At 39.9% G+C, this 17,933-nt stretch overlaps 2 protein-coding genes across 5 annotated transcripts in view; both read right to left on the minus strand.

Annotated features, from left to right (window-relative positions):
• tspan7b (tetraspanin 7b) overlaps positions 1 to 8,100 on the minus strand; it is a 30,702-nt gene extending 22,602 nt beyond the window's left edge. For 2 of the 3 annotated variants that reach the window (XM_062061741.1, XM_062061742.1), the window contains exon 1: positions 7,930 to 8,100. In XM_062061741.1, the coding sequence (XP_061917725.1) occupies positions 7,930 to 7,995 (66 nt within the window). In that variant the 5' untranslated portion in view covers positions 7,996 to 8,100. The remainder of the gene's footprint in view (positions 1 to 7,929) is intronic. The other variant, XM_062061740.1, reaches the window with a different exon arrangement.
• Positions 8,101 to 8,840: 740 nt separating this feature from the next.
• Positions 8,841 to 16,081, minus strand: mid1ip1b (MID1 interacting protein 1b). Of its 2 annotated transcripts, none has more exons than XM_062061743.1 (2): positions 15,859 to 16,081; positions 8,841 to 9,606 (listed from the first exon to the last, which is right to left on the minus strand). In XM_062061743.1, the coding sequence occupies exon 2, from the start codon at positions 9,457 to 9,459 to the stop codon at positions 9,019 to 9,021; it is 441 nt and encodes a 146-aa protein (XP_061917727.1). In that variant the 5' UTR covers positions 9,460 to 9,606; positions 15,859 to 16,081; the 3' UTR covers positions 8,841 to 9,018. The 2 variants fall into 2 exon arrangements, with proteins under 2 accessions (XP_061917727.1, XP_061917728.1); XM_062061744.1 differs by having other exon boundaries at positions 15,851 to 16,081.
• Between the last annotated feature and the right edge of the window lie 1,852 nt (positions 16,082 to 17,933).

Here is a 17,933-nt window from a genome sequence, read left to right on the forward strand (position 1 = left end):
ACGGAGTAACAGGTGGACAACTTTCTGCAATCAAAGGGAGACTAGTGGTTGTGGATGTCAATGCGTTCCAATAATACCTGTCATCATCATTAAGTTTACTAAAAAAAGAAAAAGGCAAAGTGGTATCGCTGAAGCAGAGAGTCGATCTGAAAGGAAACAACGTCGACATCGATGAGCAGCTGACAAAATGCAACGCTGGCATCGCCGAGAAGCAACTTGAGGACAATTCAACACTATCATCCACATCAAGTTTGATGGAAGACAGGAAGAAGATATAATACTTCTTGTTTAGGAACTGAACAAATACTGAAGATTAAATCATCTCAACTACTAGGAAATAAAATACACAACTTGACGCAGCTAATGTCAGCAATAACAACTCTAAAATAGTAATTATATATATATATAATGACAGATTGCACAATATTACGTAATAAATACCATCCATTGACTATCATTAATCGATGAAGTGTACAATTAAATCAACATTTTCAGACCAGTAGGAATATTCATGTGTTTTTATTATTACCTACTTTTAATATTACCGTATTTTTCGGACTATAAGTCGCAGTTTTTTTCCTAGTTTGGCCGGGGGTGCGACTTATACTCAGGAGCGACTTATGTGTGAAATGATTAACACATTAGCGTAAAATATCAAATAATATTATTGATGTCATTGACGTAAGAGACTAGACGTATAAGATTTCATGGGATTTAGCGATTAGATTGTTTGGTAAACATATAGCATGTTCTATATGTTATAGTTATTTGAATGACTCTTACCATAATATGTGAGGTTAACATAGCAGTTGGTTATTTATGCCTCATATAACGTACACTTATTCAGCCTGTTGTTCACTATTCTTTACACATTTTAAATTGCCTTTCAAATGTCTATTCTTGCTGTTGGCTTTTATCAAATAAATTTCCCCCAAAAATGCGACTTATACTCCAGTGCGACTTATATATGTTTTGTTCTTTCTTTATTATGCATTTTCGACCGGTGCGACTTATACTCCGAAAAATATGGTACCTTTAATTTTTTTCCAACAGCTTCCTTTCTTTCACACAGGAAATGAATTGAACTTAAAGATGTAAAAGTTACGTTGGGGATGAATTGTAAGTAGGGATGCCTCGATCAACATTTGCTGCCTCACACCCAAAACAATTTAGAGTCCCGATCAGTTCCTCCGACAACAGATTATAGAACTGAAAATGTTTTATAGAAATGGACTAAAGTAAACACAGTAACACATTTTTATAAAGCGTATCTTATCAAATGTACATACTAATATTGTTGTAAATCCGATGATGTATTTAATTTGTGGTATTGAATACTACAGTTGTCTTTCACAAAATAATGTGGCTGGTGCACATGAACTACACAAAAGCAAAATCGACTTCCTGTATCCAGAAAGGTACACTCTGAGTTTGCGAACAATAACAAAAAAATGGTCAATCGTTTTATTATCGTTTGTATGCAGATACTATACTCTGTATCGATAGTATCGGCATCTGGATCGATCAGCCCTACTTTACATTGGAGCTTTAGCGGTTAGCTTCTTGTGTCGTCCTGAGTGTGTAGCATGCTTAGCCATTCCTTTTCCTCTACTTCTCCAGTGATAATGCTACTTGGAAGAAACATATCAATTTTCCACCATAGTGGCGAGGATTAGTATCTTAGAATCGGCTTGGCACTGTGGAAATGTAATTGTGCCTATAAATAAAGGAATATAAGCTTAGCTTCTTCCTACTCCTTTTCAGATATGCTGAATGGTGTGAATTAGAACTATATGGTGTTCATTAATGTAACTTGTTAAACATGTCTGAAACAAATCATAATCGCTAAATCATGGCCGCTGATTTAGTTAGCAACCAGGATCAAATCACAAGCTAATTTTTAATAGCCCATTAGGCACATTCCAAAAATACTAGTACTTGAAAAAACCATCAAAAGTGGAATGAAAGCAGGTGTAATGTAAAGATAAAAGTGGAAATGTTGACGCTAATAACATTCAGGCTGTTTTCTTTTTAAAAATCGATATATTGTACTAGTTTTGAAAGTCACCCATCAGCGCTCCTGTCCTGTCTACCTCGTGTCATGTTGGTTTTTCTTGGACGGGTTGACCAGAAACTAATTCCGTTGTACTTTTGAAGTGCAATGACAAATAAAGCATCTTGTAAAAATGGCCCCTGCATCATTTCATGTTTTCTGCAGCCCCTCAGTGGAAAAAGTTTGGACACCCCTGAGGTAATGAATTACTACCCGTTTTGTTTTTTCCTAAGAGACAAATAGGCCTCAGTAGTCATTTATCTTAGTCAGCAATGTCCGAAGTCTTTCTACTGGGGGAAAAATGTTTGTTATGGCTGACAAAAACAAATAGTCTATCATCTAGAACTGTGATTCTCAAGTGGTAGTGGTAGTGGTATGCTTCATCTAGAGCAGACCTGGCCACATCCGGCCCGCGTCAGGCCAATCATAAATTACAAAATACATTTTAAAAAGTATTTATGTCGTGTGCTGCTTTTGTTTTGAAAAGCGTTATTTGTATTACTTCCGTGTGGACGTATACTCGTGTGTGATTGTGAGTGAATGTGAACAGCGGCAATCACAAATTACAAAATAAATTTAAAAAAACATCTATGTCGTGCGTGCAATACAACTGTGCTGCCTTTATTTTGAAAAGTGTTATAAGTGCGTATGTCCGTGTGTAACCTGTGAGTGAAGGTGCACAGCGACAAGTGATGCCCGGTTATCCCCGAGACGCTAAAAAGAGAAAAGTTGATGAGGAATGGCATGTTTTCAACAAGACATGGACTGCCAAGTATTTCTTTACAGAAATGAAAGGTAAAGCCGTGTGCTTAATTTGTGGTACACATGTTGCTGTGTTTAAAGAATATCATTTGAATCGCCACTACACCACGAAGCACCAGGAAAAATACCGGAATCTGTCCGATGAAGAGCGCGCAAGTGAGGCTGATGCGTTGATGGTAAAACTGCAAACCCAACAAGGACTTTCTGCCAAATGTCACACCCCCAGAGATGCAGCCGTCAGGACAAGTTTTGTCATTTCTCACAAAATCGCCAGAAAAAGTAAAGCGTTTTCTGACGGAGAGTTTATTAAGGTGTGCTTATTGGACTCTGTTGCGCTGAAGAGGGGCGCATTGGAGAACGTGTCACTCTCCCGACGCACTGTAACGAGGCGGGTTGAGACCATCGCTGGAAACTTGGAGCTTCAGCTGAAGAACAGAACGGCCGACTTTGACTGTTTTTCACTGGCTTTGGATGAGAGCTGCGATGTACGTGACACCGCCCAGCTGCTCATCTTCTTACGTGGGATAACTGCAGACTTTCAAATCACGCAGGAGCTGGCAGCCATGCAGTCAATTAAAGAGACAACCACAGGTAATGACTTGTTCACATGGGTAAATGCGTGTTTGGACTTAAATGGGACAAGCTGGCAGGTGTGACAACAGATGGTTGTCCAAATCTGACGGGGAAAAATGTTGGACTTTTAAAGAGGATGCAGGATAAGGTGACAGAAATTAACATTTTTGCATTGTATTATACATCAGGAAGGGTTGTGTAAGACTGTTCAAAATAAAACCATCAAAAGCAATCTGCTTTTGTATAAAGTTAGTTTAAATGAAATTATTATTATTATTATTATTTATCTTACAATATATCCAAAATAATTTGAGCAAAATTGAATTGAAATATTGTCGGTATGGCCCTCCAGCAGTGCTCGGGTTGCTCATGCGGCCCCCGGTAAAAATTAAATGCCCACCCCTGATTTAGAGGTACGCCAAAGAATCACATCATTAAATATTCAAACACAGTGTTACTGTTCAAACAGCGTTTAATGCTACAGTGGCCTAAAATATTAAATATACTTGAAACTTCTGCCTTGTTTTCAATGAATAGTTAGGCCTACTACGCTACTGTATTTGATGGTGGTACTTGGAGAGCAAAGTGTGTTCTGACCTGGTACTTGGTGAAACAAGTTTGACAACCACTGATCTACAATGTTATTTTTGAGAGTGAAAGCTACAGTCGGTCAATGTGTTTTCTCAGTGTGACGCCATCTTTGGTTTCGTCAATTAATGGTGTGTTGTTTTTTGCCCCCGAGGAGTGCCTCTCCCTCTTGACAACGGTGCACTCGCTGTTTATGGCCAACATGATTGCAGATCAATTGTTCTCTTGGTTCCTTTCCCAGCGGTGTGCGGCAACTCGGCTTTGTTGGAGAGTTCTTTGGAAGGACCGAAGGGAAATCAAGTCCAAGAGGATAGGAGAGGGTTTCTCAACTTGTCGGTTTCTGAATTCCAAACAGCCTGGGACCCCCAACACCCCCCCACCCCCCACCCCCCACCCCTCAGTGTAATTCAACACCATGCCAGCCATCCTGGTCGGAGTGTAGAGTTTAAATGAGGTCTCTTTGTTTCGTTCCCGGTCTTCCAAATCAAGAAAGCAGAAGGTGCGATGACAAAATGCGATAGCGAGGACACCACCTGCTCCGTCTGTGCGAGGCGACCTACCAGCTATTCGCAGCGGGGACATTATTTGCCTCGCCAAGCCGATGACAGTAAAAAGCGAGGCCTAGCGAAGAGGCCTCAAAGCTCGCCGACCCTCCCGGGGTCAGAAAAACGAGCTGCTGACAGCGAGATCTCCACGCACGCGAAACCCGAAGCCGTGGACGTCTCAGAGGGCTAATGCCGACTAAATATAAAAAGGTGGTGGGTCTTGGTGGCGCTAGGAACACGTCTCTTGTCAAGCCAAACTATGACCGCTTACATTTTGAAGTCAGTACTGTGGTTGTCCTTGCTCATGGAAAGTCTGGAATCCACATTGTTTATTGCAACACACACATTTTGAAATTCTAAAAGGGTCAAATATTGAATCTCATTTACCAAAAAAAATCATAAAATGAATTACAAACCCCGTTTCCATATGAGTTGGGAAATGGTGTTAGATGTAAATATAAACGGAATACAATGATTTGCAAATCCTTTTCAAGCCATATTCAGTTGAATATGCTACAAAGACAACATATTTAAACTTTGTTTTTTTTGCAAATAATAATCAACTTAGAATTTCATGGCTGCAACACGTGCCAAAGTAGTTGGGAAAGGGCATGTTCACCACTGTGTTACATGGCCTTTCCTTTTAACAACACTCAGTAAAGGTTTGGGAAGTGAGGAGACACATTTTTGAAGTGGAATTCTTTCCCATTCTTGCTTGATGTACAGCTTAAGTTGTTCAACACTCTGGGGGTCTCCCTTCTGCTATTTTAGGTGCCACACATTTTCAATGTCTGGACTACAGGCAGGCCAGTCTAGTACCCGCACTCTTTTACTATGAAGCCACGTTGATGTAACACATGGCTTGGCATTGTCTTGCTGAAATAAGCAGGGGCGTCCATGGTAACGTTGCTTGGATGGCAACATATGTTGCTCCAAAAGCTGTATGTACCTTTCAGCATTAATGGTGCCTTCACAGATGTGTAAGTTATATATATGAAGGCTATTCCACAAAATTGTTTGGGTGACCCCAAACTTTTGAACGGTAGTGTGTGTGTGTGTGTGTGTGTATGTATATATATATATATATATATATATATATATATATATATATATATATATATATATATATATATATATATATATAACAAAAACCCAGACACCATCTTTGTAGTCATTTTTCTCCTGCGTGGACTTCTGTCTTCCTTTACAATGAGTGAAGCTGCACGAAACCTTGTGTCTGCAATTGTAAATAATTTAGTTTTTAAGTTTTGTGTTTCTTGTAGAATCTATATGAAGTAATATACATTAGCCTATTCTTAAAATAATGAAAAAAACATCATTAAATATATTTGTTTTATTGTATTGTTACGTTAATAGCTGTTGTATTATTATAAGATGGCTTGTTAAACATTTCATAGGATTTTCAGAGGGAGGAAAAACCAAGTCATTTAATATAAAATGTAAAATGAATAAATACATAAAAAGAAAAAGAAAAAAAATGGTTAAAAATTAATCGTCCCGGGGAGCATTTCATTTCGTCCCGTGCATTTTTGTTTACCGTCCCCGGGACGACGGGACTGCGTTAATCTCAAATCATGGAAGTTACATTTTATTGTTTGCATTATTTGTTTCAGCATTGCACTTTGAAGATGGTCCCTCAGCTCTTTGACAGCTTTGGCTCTTTTTCAGATCAGCAGACGGACTCCAAGTCTTTCTTATTTACAGTATATATAAATGTTTCTCATTTCTATTCAGACTTCCATGTATATTTAAATTACTTAACGGTTTGCCATAATATATATATAAATATATTATATAAAAGCCAAATTATCCCGATCCAGATATTACTTTAATTCAAGTAATTAAGTAATATTTCCAGGGCTTGAATTTACAACCATTTTAGTCACATATGTGCCCAAAATGTAATCTGTGCAACTTCAAAATATTTGGGAACAAACAATTATTGTATTGTGAGCTAAAGTGGTGGCATTAGCCTCTATGTTGTGAAGGAATAACATAGAGGCTAATGCCACCACTTTCATTGTGTTTCAGTGTATCTTGAAGGATCATGCAAGTCATTGTTTCTTGTTGATGCTGTAAACAAAATGTCACCATGTTTGTTGTTGTACTGAACACACATTGGAAATAAACCCACTGAAATAATAATAACAATTAATCATTTCTAAGTCTTTGTTAGCCGTTTGTGAAGTTTTGTGCTTGTGCGCTATGTTTGCTAGCATCCTGTGCATCTCCTGGGGGCTAAGACCCCCCCCCCCCCCCCCCCCCGTCCTTAAAAGCTAGTGACGCCCCTGGTGTGAAATATGAATATATGGCCTAACATGTGAAATATGAATATATGGCCTAACATGTGAAATATGAATATATGGCCTAAGATGATGTGAAATATGAATATATGGCCTAAGATGATGTGAAATATGAATATATGGCCTAACATGATGTGAAATATGAATATATGACCTAAGATGATGTGAAATATGAATATATGACCTAACATGTGAAATATGAATATATGGCCTAAGATGATGTGAAATATGAATATATGACCTAACATGTGAAATATGAATATATGGCCTAAGATGATGTGAAATATGAATATATGGCCTAAGATGATGTGAAATATGAATATATGGCCTGACATGATGTGAAATATGAATATATGGCCTGACATGTGAAATATGAATATATGGCCTAAGATGATGTGAAATATGAATATATGGCCTAACATGATGTGAAATATGAATATATGACCTAAGATGATGTGAAATATGAATATATGACCTAACATGTGAAATATGAATATATGGCCTAAGATGATGTGAAATATGAATATATGACCTAACATGTGAAATATGAATATATGGCCTAAGATGATGTGAAATATGAATATATGGCCTAAGATGATGTGAAATATGAATATATGGCCTGACATGATGTGAAATATGAATATATGGCCTAAGATGATGTGAAATATGAATATATGACCTAAGATGATGTGAAATATGAATATATGGCCTAAGATGATGTGAAATATGAATATATGGCCTAAGATGATGTGAAATATGAATATATGGCCGAACTACGTAACGAAGCGAACATCCGGTTGAGGCCTTGTCCGGTACCGACGTCATGTGTTGACTTGAGCAGTTGCGGTGATGACGTCTAGCTGTTCTCCGTCAGGGCGTGAATGTGCTCATGTAGCCCCACTTGACGCCCAAATGACGGCGAGCCTCCCCGCGAATGTGTCGCTGCCTCCCCGGAGGTGTCAAATGTTGTCATGCAAACAAAACAAGCGCTGATGCTTCCCTGGCCGTCATCGCCGCCTCCATTAAGACGCCATCAACAGCATCACGATAACCTTACATCGCGCATCGGCGGTCGTTGACTCACCCAGAAGACGAAGGAATAGACGATGAGGAGAGTTTTAAGGCAGGTGATGACAGGTTTGGTCTCCATGATGTCTTTGCTGTCGGCGGGGAAACAAACGCTCCAAAAAACGTCGCAGCCTCGCGCTGCACCACTCTTCACACGGCGTCACGGCTGCAGTGTCTCGCTGCGGCCAGCAGGGGGAGCCCACCGCAGTACACTGGAAAATGCAGTTTGGGCCATTGAGTGACAAGTCGCGATTTGGACTAAATGTAAACATTTGTACTACATCAACATGTTAAATACTCACATGTAGCCTTTGATGCATGACAGAGGTGGTCATGGGATCATTGTGGCTTCTTGCACATAAAATATGGCCTGAGAATCGCGTTGGGGGAAGTAGAGGTGTCCAGGCTGCTCAGTACAATATGGCAATATTTTTAAATAAAAAGTTGTATTTAATGGTTAAAGTGTAATTATGAGAACAAAGTTGTATTTGAAGAAATAATTACACAAAATGTATGGTAGTTTCAAAGTACATATAGCTAGAAAAACATCTGAACTATACTAAAAAGAAAAATATCATTTTAAGATAAATTAAGCTGAATGTCATTAAAGTACTACAATAAAGCTGTGCTGCAAGTATTAACTTAAAGTATTATGAGGATAACAGTGAGAAAAGAAATTTCCCATGAATCAACTTGACCATATTGTACTGAGCAGCCAGGACAAGACAGTTTGTTGGTGGTCATATTGCACCTTTTGTCACCTTTACCACTTCCCGTAAAAAATTCATAAATTCTAAGACTCACATGTGAAATCAATGCTTTGCTTTTGTGGGATTTAGGAAGCAAACTGTGGTCAAATATGCAGCTTGATAGTAGTCACTTTAACAAAAGATAGTAGTCACTTTAACAAATAAAATACGACGGAGCAACATTTTCTCTGTGAGTTTATTCATCTCATTAAATAAAAATGGTGTTCTACCTTTGTGTCAAGTTAGTGCAAAACATGTGCAAGGGCCAATAGAAAAGTTAAGTGCAATACATTTGGAGTGAACAAGTGCATCTTCAGTCTATCCAATAATGACAATAAAAAAATCCTCCTCAATCATCAAATGCCGACTCTCTGCCTGTAGCACCTGGTGAGAGAGTCGGCCTTCAAGGTGAGCTTGGACAGCACCCCCTGCAGGCCAGCCAGGTGGAACTGGAACTGCTTCTGCAAGTCATCTTCATCCTCTTCAGAGGACAGCAGGGAGGAAGACGTGGAGGATGTGGACGCGGTGCGCCTCAAGCCCTCCTTGCGCCTCTGCTCGCCGCTGCTGGACCCCGACTCCATGTCCCAGCGAAGGGACTTGAGCAGCTGGTAGTGGCTGTACATGTCGTCCACGTCTGACTTTAAGTGGGCCATCGCCGTGTCCTCGTCCAAGGGGACGTCCATCAGCAGGCTGGGCACCATGACGGTCTGGTCCATGTTGTTGACGGCCCCGATGAAATGGTTCATGGAGCTGAGGAGGGAATGTTTCTGTTTGCGCGCTCTGGTGAGCTGCATCATTCTTTTGGAAGGCTTATTTGAGGAAGAGCAGAGAAAACTGGTCTTGCTTCTACTTTGGGGACGATCTTTACATGCTCCAGTCGATGAAAAGGCTTTCAAACTTGTCCTTCAAGGTACAAATCAAAGTTGTGACTCGCCCCAAGCGACCTAAAATGGTCCAGAAAGGAACAAATTTAACTTTTTTTTTTTTACATAAAAACAGACCAGTAACAACACACCTGCCAAAATGTTCAATACAAAAATAACTGCCAATGCAAAAAGACATCAGGAGTCTCACTAAAAAGCAAAAAAAAAGTGTAATTAACCAAATAAAATCCCAGCAACTTTAAAGATACATTTAAATTAAAGGGTCAAGATGAAATATGGGGGTAAAACAGTAACTGCTGTGGTGATAGTCATATTTACAAGGAAAAAAGTTGGTATACTATGTGATCAAAACTGAAATAAGTCAGGATTTTACATGAATAAATTCCTTACCTTAAAAGAAAATAAAAATTGTGCTTAATTAAGTATAAATATTGCAAGAGTATAAGTTGGAATAATGCAAGATCTTTTTTTATCTTCATTTCATGAGAAGGTTGTAATATTAAACATTATAAAAGTACTTTAGCCGTCTGGGACATTAGATTTTAAATCTATTCAAAGCCAAACAAGGCATAAAAGGGGTCTTATCTTTTCTTTCTTTTTTTTACTTCCACTCAAATTTATCAAACTTCAGTCCCAAACAAAAACATGTTTTTAAAAATGTTGACCCCTTTCGAGCAGATAATATCACAGGTTTAAATTAGTAAATGAAGGCCTTTTATGTCCTGTTTGGCTTTGGCTACTGCCAGTGTATCGTACGCAAGGGAGACCTCGGATTTCCACTGGATACCGAATGGCAGCGGAACTGTGCTGCTATGGTGGCGGACTCTTACCGTTTTTATTCAAGTTGATGTGTTCAGTTTCCACCACTGCCGAACATGGCGGTGATGTTCCGCATTCCTGCGCCAATATCTGCAGAGCATCTATCTTATGTGCTGGTCGCCGCAACACGGCCATACAATTTAGCTAAAATCAGCTGTTTTAGAAATGGCAACAGCAGAGGATGAATGCCCCACAACGATATGGTGCCATCGGTTTCCTCTGCACAATAGGCATAAAAACCTTATTTTTTGTGGTTATTTTTAGCATTATTTTCAGATACAGGAAACAAACCTAAACAAAAACGGTATAAAACTTGATTTACCTAAAATGCATGGATGGTTGCTTGTCTATTCTGTGCTGTGACATAATTACTTCCAAACAATTGTTTTTACAAAAACTCCATCCATCCATTTTCTATCGCTTGTCCCTTTTGGAGTCGCGGGGGGTGCTGGAGCCTATCACAGCTGCATTCAGGCGGAAGGCGGGGTACAACCTGGACAAGTCGCCACCTCATCACAGGGCTAACACAGATAGACAGACAACATTCACACTCACATTCACACACTAGGGACCATTTAGTGTTGCCAATCAACCTATCCCCAGGTGCATGTCTTTGGAGGTGGGAGGGGCCTATCCCCAGGTGCATGTCTTTGGAGGTGGGAGGGGCCTATCCCCAGGTGCATGTCTTTGGAGGTGGGAGGGGCCTATCCCCAGGTGCATGTCTTTGGAGGTGGGAGGAAGCCGGAGGGAACCCACGCAGTGACGGGGAGAACATGCAAACTCCACACAGAAAGATCTTGAGGGCAAGATCGAACCCAGGACCTTCGTATTCTCATTTATGAATAATAAAGACTAGAAACACACTTGTTTCAGGACCTATTTAGGACATTTTCTGAAAATGTGATCAAAATCAGTCCATTTTATGTTGCTAACTACACACTGGCAAAAAATGTTACTAATTGATGGAGATAACAACAATTCTACTACGGGAGCATTATTTGATATCCAAATCAGCGTTTTGAAATCTTTTTTTAACTTTGCTGCTTATTTCAATAGACCCCACGATCCAGTCACGCAACTGTCTGCTTTCTTCCAGGAAGCTGCTAAAGTCAACAAAACACCGGGAAAATAATTGGGACATATAGGTTTTAAAATTTAACATAGAAAAAAAACGCCTTAGGGTAGCTATTGTGTTCTGGAGTATCACTAAAAACATGTAAAATTTACTGAAACAGACACAAAAAAAAAGACAGCCTTTGTCCCTTGAGGCTTAAATGAAGGTACATGAATAAAGAGGGTTTGTTTTGGTCAAAGTCAAAATGTTATTAGAAACAAAGCTATTAAACTAATCAGAAAGGTACAATTGTGTGGAAATTGTCCTTGTATATCGCAAACTATCTACTGAAAAAATATTCTTAAATCCCATTCTTTTAACTGACCCAATTGCTCCTCATTGGTGATGCTGGCTCTGAACTACAAACTCCAGCAACATCAAACACAATGTTGTTAGCAGATGTGCCAAAACTTAAAAAGTGTAAACTGTTCACAAACCATTCATTCATGTACTTAGTCTATAGGGCTTATTAGTGACATGTTTTAGCCAACTAGGCTATGCTAACTAAGGCCACACGAACACAGACACTTTATAAACGTATACTTATCTCTGCGTTTAGGCCTCTTGTCCACATGCAGACTTTTGTCTTTAAAAACGCAGACATTTACAAACGCTGGCCAAAGTGTAGAGATTTAAAACTCTCCGCTTAGCGTACGTGTGTACACAAACGCAGACTAGTGACGCCACGCTTGTGCGCCGTCATTTCCAAGCTCAACAACACTGCCTTGAAACACACTAGAAGAGGACTATCTGTGTGTTTCAACGTAAACATGCAATACATCAAAATGGCTTTTGCAACACTGCCACTAATGACTGTCAGCTGTTTTGGCTACCATCGCTGTGGAAACTCCACCTGATGGGACAACTTTCACAAGCAAGACTTTTTGCTCTGTCATAAGAAAGGTGCAACATTATCTTATGTTTTTAGTCCTTGTTTAACGACAAATCATAAAGTCAACTTACATGTGTTGCTTCCATTTTGTGCTCGTGTGTAAAAAGTGAGCAAGCAACTAAAACAACAATGTAGCGTCCTTCTTGTGTGTACTGATGTTAAAGACATACACTTCATTATCATGTCACTATATCGATTATTAAATGCTTTATCATTCCCTTGAACACACAACACTTGCTAGTGCGTGCTGACTTCCTAAATAAAGTACACTTCACTGCACACGTAATACATCACCATGTTGCTGAACACGTTATATTTCTATGAGTGTTGGCTTTCAGCAGCACAGGCCTGCATTCACTCTTGAATAATGTTCCCAGGCCTCTGTGTACGTGCAGGCTGCTTTGAAAGATCATGTCATTGTACGTCTACCACCTGCTCAGTGGCCGAGTGGTTAGAGTGTCCGCCCTGAGATGGGTAGGTTGGGAGTTCAAACCCCGGCCGAGTCATACCAAAGACTATAAAAATGGGAGCCATTACCTCCCTGCTTGGCACTCAGCATCAAGGCTTGGAATTGGGGGTTAAATTACCAAAAATGATTCCCGGGCGCGGCCACTGCTGCTGCTCACTGCTCCCCTCACAGGGGGTGATTAAGGGTGATGGGTCAAATGCAGAGGATAATTTCACCACACCTTGTGTGTGTGACACAATCATTGGTACTTTAACTTTAAAGGCGGTATAGCTCGGTTGGTAGAGTGGCCGTGCCAGCAACTTGAGGGTTCCAGGTTCGATCCCAGCTTCTGCCATCCTAGTCACTGCCGTTGTGTCCTTGGGCACCTGCTCCCAGTGCCACCCACACTGGTTTAAAAATGTAACTGAGTCACGAGAGAAAAGCGCTATATAAATATAATTCACTTCACTTCAAGTCGATCAAACTAAACATAACAGAGGTGTAAATGCCACCAAGTCAGCTGTTGCTGCTTCTGATTGGACAAAATGTGCACGGGGAAGACCCAGGACACGTTGGGAAGACTATGTCTCCCGGCTGGCCTGGGAACGCTGGATGAAGTGGCTGGACAGAGGGAAGTCTGGGCTTCCCTGCTTAGGCCGCTGCCCCCGCGACCCGACCTCGGATAAGCGGAAGAAGATGGATGGATGCATGGCAGCAGGTGTATGTGTTTGTGCAGTTTTGAAACTACACCTGTGTGGATGGAGATTGTTTTAACCCCAAATATGTGTTTTTGAAACTCTCCATGTTCATGTGGACATGGACTTAATAGCACAAGCAGAGGAACGCCTGCTAGTTGCTAGCTTACGAGGCCATGAATTGATTAATGTGGACCCCGACTTAAACAAGTTGAAAAACTTATTGGGTTTACCATTTAGTGGTCAATTGTACAGAATATGTACTGTACTGTGCAATCTACTAATACAAGTCTCAATCAATCAATCAATGCTAGCAAAAAGTTTGAACATCGCTTTTAAAAGTTTTTAACTTTGTTCTACTTCAATTTTTACTAGAGACGTCCGATCCGTCGATAAATGCTTTAAAATGTAATATCGGAAATTATCGGTATCGGTTTCAAAAAGTAAAATGAATGACTTTTTAAAACGCCGCTGTACGGAGCGGTAAAACACGGACATAGTCTAGTATACTCTGGACTGAAGCTGTGTGCCTTCATTGTTTTTATGTAGTCTAGTATACTCTGGACTGAAGCTGTGTGCCTTCATTGTTTTTATGTAGTCTAGTATACTCTGGACTGAAGTTGTGTGCCTTCATTGTTTTTATGTAGTCTAGTATACTCTGGACTGAAGCTGTGTGCCTTCATTGTTTTTATGTAGTCTAGTATACTCTGGACTGAAGCTGTGTGCCTTCATTGTTTTTATGTAGTCTAGTATACTCTGGACTGAAGCTGTGTGCCTTCATTGTTTTTATGTAGTCTAGTATACTCTGGACTGAAGTTGTGTGCCTTCATTGTTTTTATGTAGTCTAGTATACTCTGGACTGAAGCAGTGTGCCGTCATTGTTTTTATGTAGTCTAGTATACTCTGGACTGAAGCTGTGTGCCTTCATTGTTTTTATGTTATCTAGTATACTCTGGACTGAAGCTGTGTGCCTTCATTGTTTTTATGTAGTCTAGTATACTCTGGACTGAAGCTGTGTGCCTTCATTGTTTTTATGTAGTCTAGTATACTCTGGACTGAAGCTGTGTGCCTTCATTGTTTTTATGTAGTCTAGTATACTCTGGACTGAAGCTGTGTGCCTTCATTATTTTTATGTAGTCTAGTATACTCTGGACTGAAGCTGTGTGCCTTCATTGTTTTTGTAGCTGTTTTGAGGCATGTTTAAAAAAAATAATGCACTTTGTGAAAGTCAAAGTATAGTATTTCCCATAGTTGTAGTGGGTATAAGGATTGTCTGCACTTTGTGACTTCAATAATAAATATGGCAGTGCCATGTTTTACTTTTTTCCATAACTGGAGTTAACGATGTTCTCTTATTTTGGAAAACCTTGTTTTTGATCGATTGAAACTTGTATTAGTAGATTGCACAGTACAGTACATATTCCGTACAATTGACCACTAAATGGTAACACCCCAATAACTTTTTCAACTTAATTCATGGTAAAGTTTTTTTAATGCATCCAGCGCGGCATCACAACAAAATTAGGCATAATGTGTTAATTCCACAACTGTATATATCGGTATCGGTTGATATCGGAATAAGTAATTAAGAGTTGGGCAATATCGGAATATCGGCAAAAAAACCATTATCGGACATCTCTAATTTTTTACAAATCAGAATGTAGAGATTGGGATGCAGAGTATATTCTCCAAACATGTAAACACACACCCTGTAGCTAAATGTCATTTAGCATGCAAGATGTGTTTGACACCTGACATGTTAGCTACTTCTCTTTGTTTATAATGTCTATCTTCTATTTCCTGCTGGATCTACTCTCTATTTTATGCTGCTGCTGTTATATATACTGTATATACTGTAATATTGTACATGGTCATTGGTATATATTGTATATATGTTATAGACATAATATAATATATCTGTATATAAATTCTGTACACATATGTATATATTCGTATATATGTTAGATTTTTTTATAGCTTTTTTAGTCTATTTATACCTGCATTGTCCTTTCCATCCTTACACTTTCCATCATTGTAACTGAGCTACTGTGTTGAACAATTTCTCTTGTGGATCATTAAAGTTTGTCTAAGTCTAAGTTTGAGTAGCAACTCGACACACCTGACTCCAACTCGACACACCTGACTCCAACTCGACACACCTGACTCCAACTCGACACACCTGACTCCAATCAGCCCATCAGTGTTGCCTTCCTACGTCCATCCATTTATTACCGCACGTTAGATTGAACATTTCTGCCACTTTGTCGTAATTCAAGTGACAACCAGCTGCTTTTAAGGGACAAAACCACCTGATAGGTGAATAATTAGTAAGTTACCTGCTCACCTGGGGCGGACACAAGCGTGCGTGCCTTGGTCACTGAGAGAGGTGGAAGATAACAGGCTCGCTGCTAAACATGACGTGTGGACTAACCGCCACTCTGGATCACGGGTGTTGAAATGAGCTCCGTCACGTCGCGTAATAAAGGCAGCAGACACGTTTAACGGAGCGCGGCGTCGTTATCTCGACTAGAGGATGCTGTGAAGGGAGGGGCTTACTTCAAAGAGGAGCTTCACTGAGCATGCGCAGTGTTTCACACCAGCGCCAATAGCAATCAGCCACCAAAATTAAATAAATGTCACTTAAAAACTGAAGATGGGATTGAAAAGTAAATAGTGGATATATTAGTACAAATGACACAACAATATCCACATAAAATGTACAAGAATGCCACTCTTGGCTATACTAGTGCTCTATCAGATAGATAGCCAAGAGTGGCATTAGCTACATCTAGCTAATTACAAACAAAACAAATTACAAAGTTAGCGACAAGCGACGCCAGCGGTAATATTTACTCTTTTTCATTGTAACACTCATACTAATACCTTACTATCCAAACCATTATTCTTGACATTATACTGCATTACCAAGCTTGTTGTGGAATAGATTCACCTATTTTGTAACACTTTACGCAGGAAGTCAACAGGAAGCAGGCGTTTTCCGAGGTTGCCTGCAGGGGCGCCGCTTTTTACTGCTGGGATGAATTATTATCAGTCGCACTAATAAGATATAACTACACAGGCCACTTTGGTTAAAAACAACAACAGTTAAATACATTACTTAAAACAGCTCTCTTAACTTTCTAACCTCCTACCCTGGAAGTCAATAGGAAAACAGGCATTCTGCGAGGTCACCTGCAGGCGTGTTATTTCTTTATTTGGTAACTCTAATCAGTGGTTTTATATTTGGTTACTTTAATCAGTGGTTTTTTATTTGGTTACTTTAATCAGTGGTTTTTTATTTGGTTACTTTAATCAGTGGTTTCATACTTGGTTACTTTAATCAGTGGTTTTATATTTGGTTACTTTTATCAGTGGTGTGCTGTCAGGGCCAGCAAGGCCGTGTCTGCTGGCCTAACATAAATCATGATCATTAATTAATAACATTGTATTTTTAATTGACTTTCCATAAATATATACAAGTATTCATCATATTCTCTTCAAGCCATATTAGGCTCCAGTGTTGCTCTTTTAAGTTAGAGCTTTTAACCAATCAGAAGTCAGCCAGCTTGTTGCCAGCGCTGTATGAATTCTGCCGGAGGCCTTCTGACCCAACATTAGCGACGGCTGTGCAGTTTAACGAACGGAGGACATTCAATTAACAGACAGCTGCGATAGCCGATCAGCTCACAAGTTGTTGACAGTAGCCTTACGTTGAACGTGACTGGGATTGGATACTCCACTTGACACTCCCGGGTATCCGATCCCAAGTTGTGATTTACGAAAGCAGAAAGTGGCACCGGCGCCACACCCGGCCAGCGGAGAAATCAGCGGTACTCACTTCTTTAACCAACAAAGTAACAGAGCAAAACGTTGATTAGGTGGCAAATATAATGGTTTGCCTGCCCACTTATACAAGCGGTATTGTGAGTTCAAATATATTTCATCACATTCAAAATGTTTTTTACAATTATTTTTATTTTGACAGTACCACGGGTGTGTTGGTTTTTAAATGTGCCAAAAAATAGCCCTTTTGGTACACTAGTGACAAATTGAGTTAATTCAATGCCCAGTAGTGCGCAAGTGTGTTTTTGTATAGTATTTCACAAGCCGTGGCCATGTGGTGAAATAAATTATGGTATTTTGAGAGGTATTTATTGAAGTCGGACTAAGTAGGACATCACTGAAGGCCTAGGTGGGAAACGCACGGCCCGCCACTGCGTTTAATGGATTAACTAACCAAGAGCTCTAAATGCCTGATGATAGAAATCCATCCATTTTCTACCGCTTGTCCCTTTTGGGGTCGCTGGAGCCGTCGCTGGAGCCTATCTCAGCTGCATTCGGGCGGAAGGCGGGGTACACCCTGGACAAGTCGCCACCTCATCGCAGTGATGATAGAAATGAAAAGAGCAAACAAAACTA

This window comes from Entelurus aequoreus, linkage group LG10 (genome assembly GCF_033978785.1).
Source record: "Entelurus aequoreus isolate RoL-2023_Sb linkage group LG10, RoL_Eaeq_v1.1, whole genome shotgun sequence".
Taxonomy (NCBI): Eukaryota; Metazoa; Chordata; class Actinopteri; order Syngnathiformes; family Syngnathidae; genus Entelurus; species Entelurus aequoreus.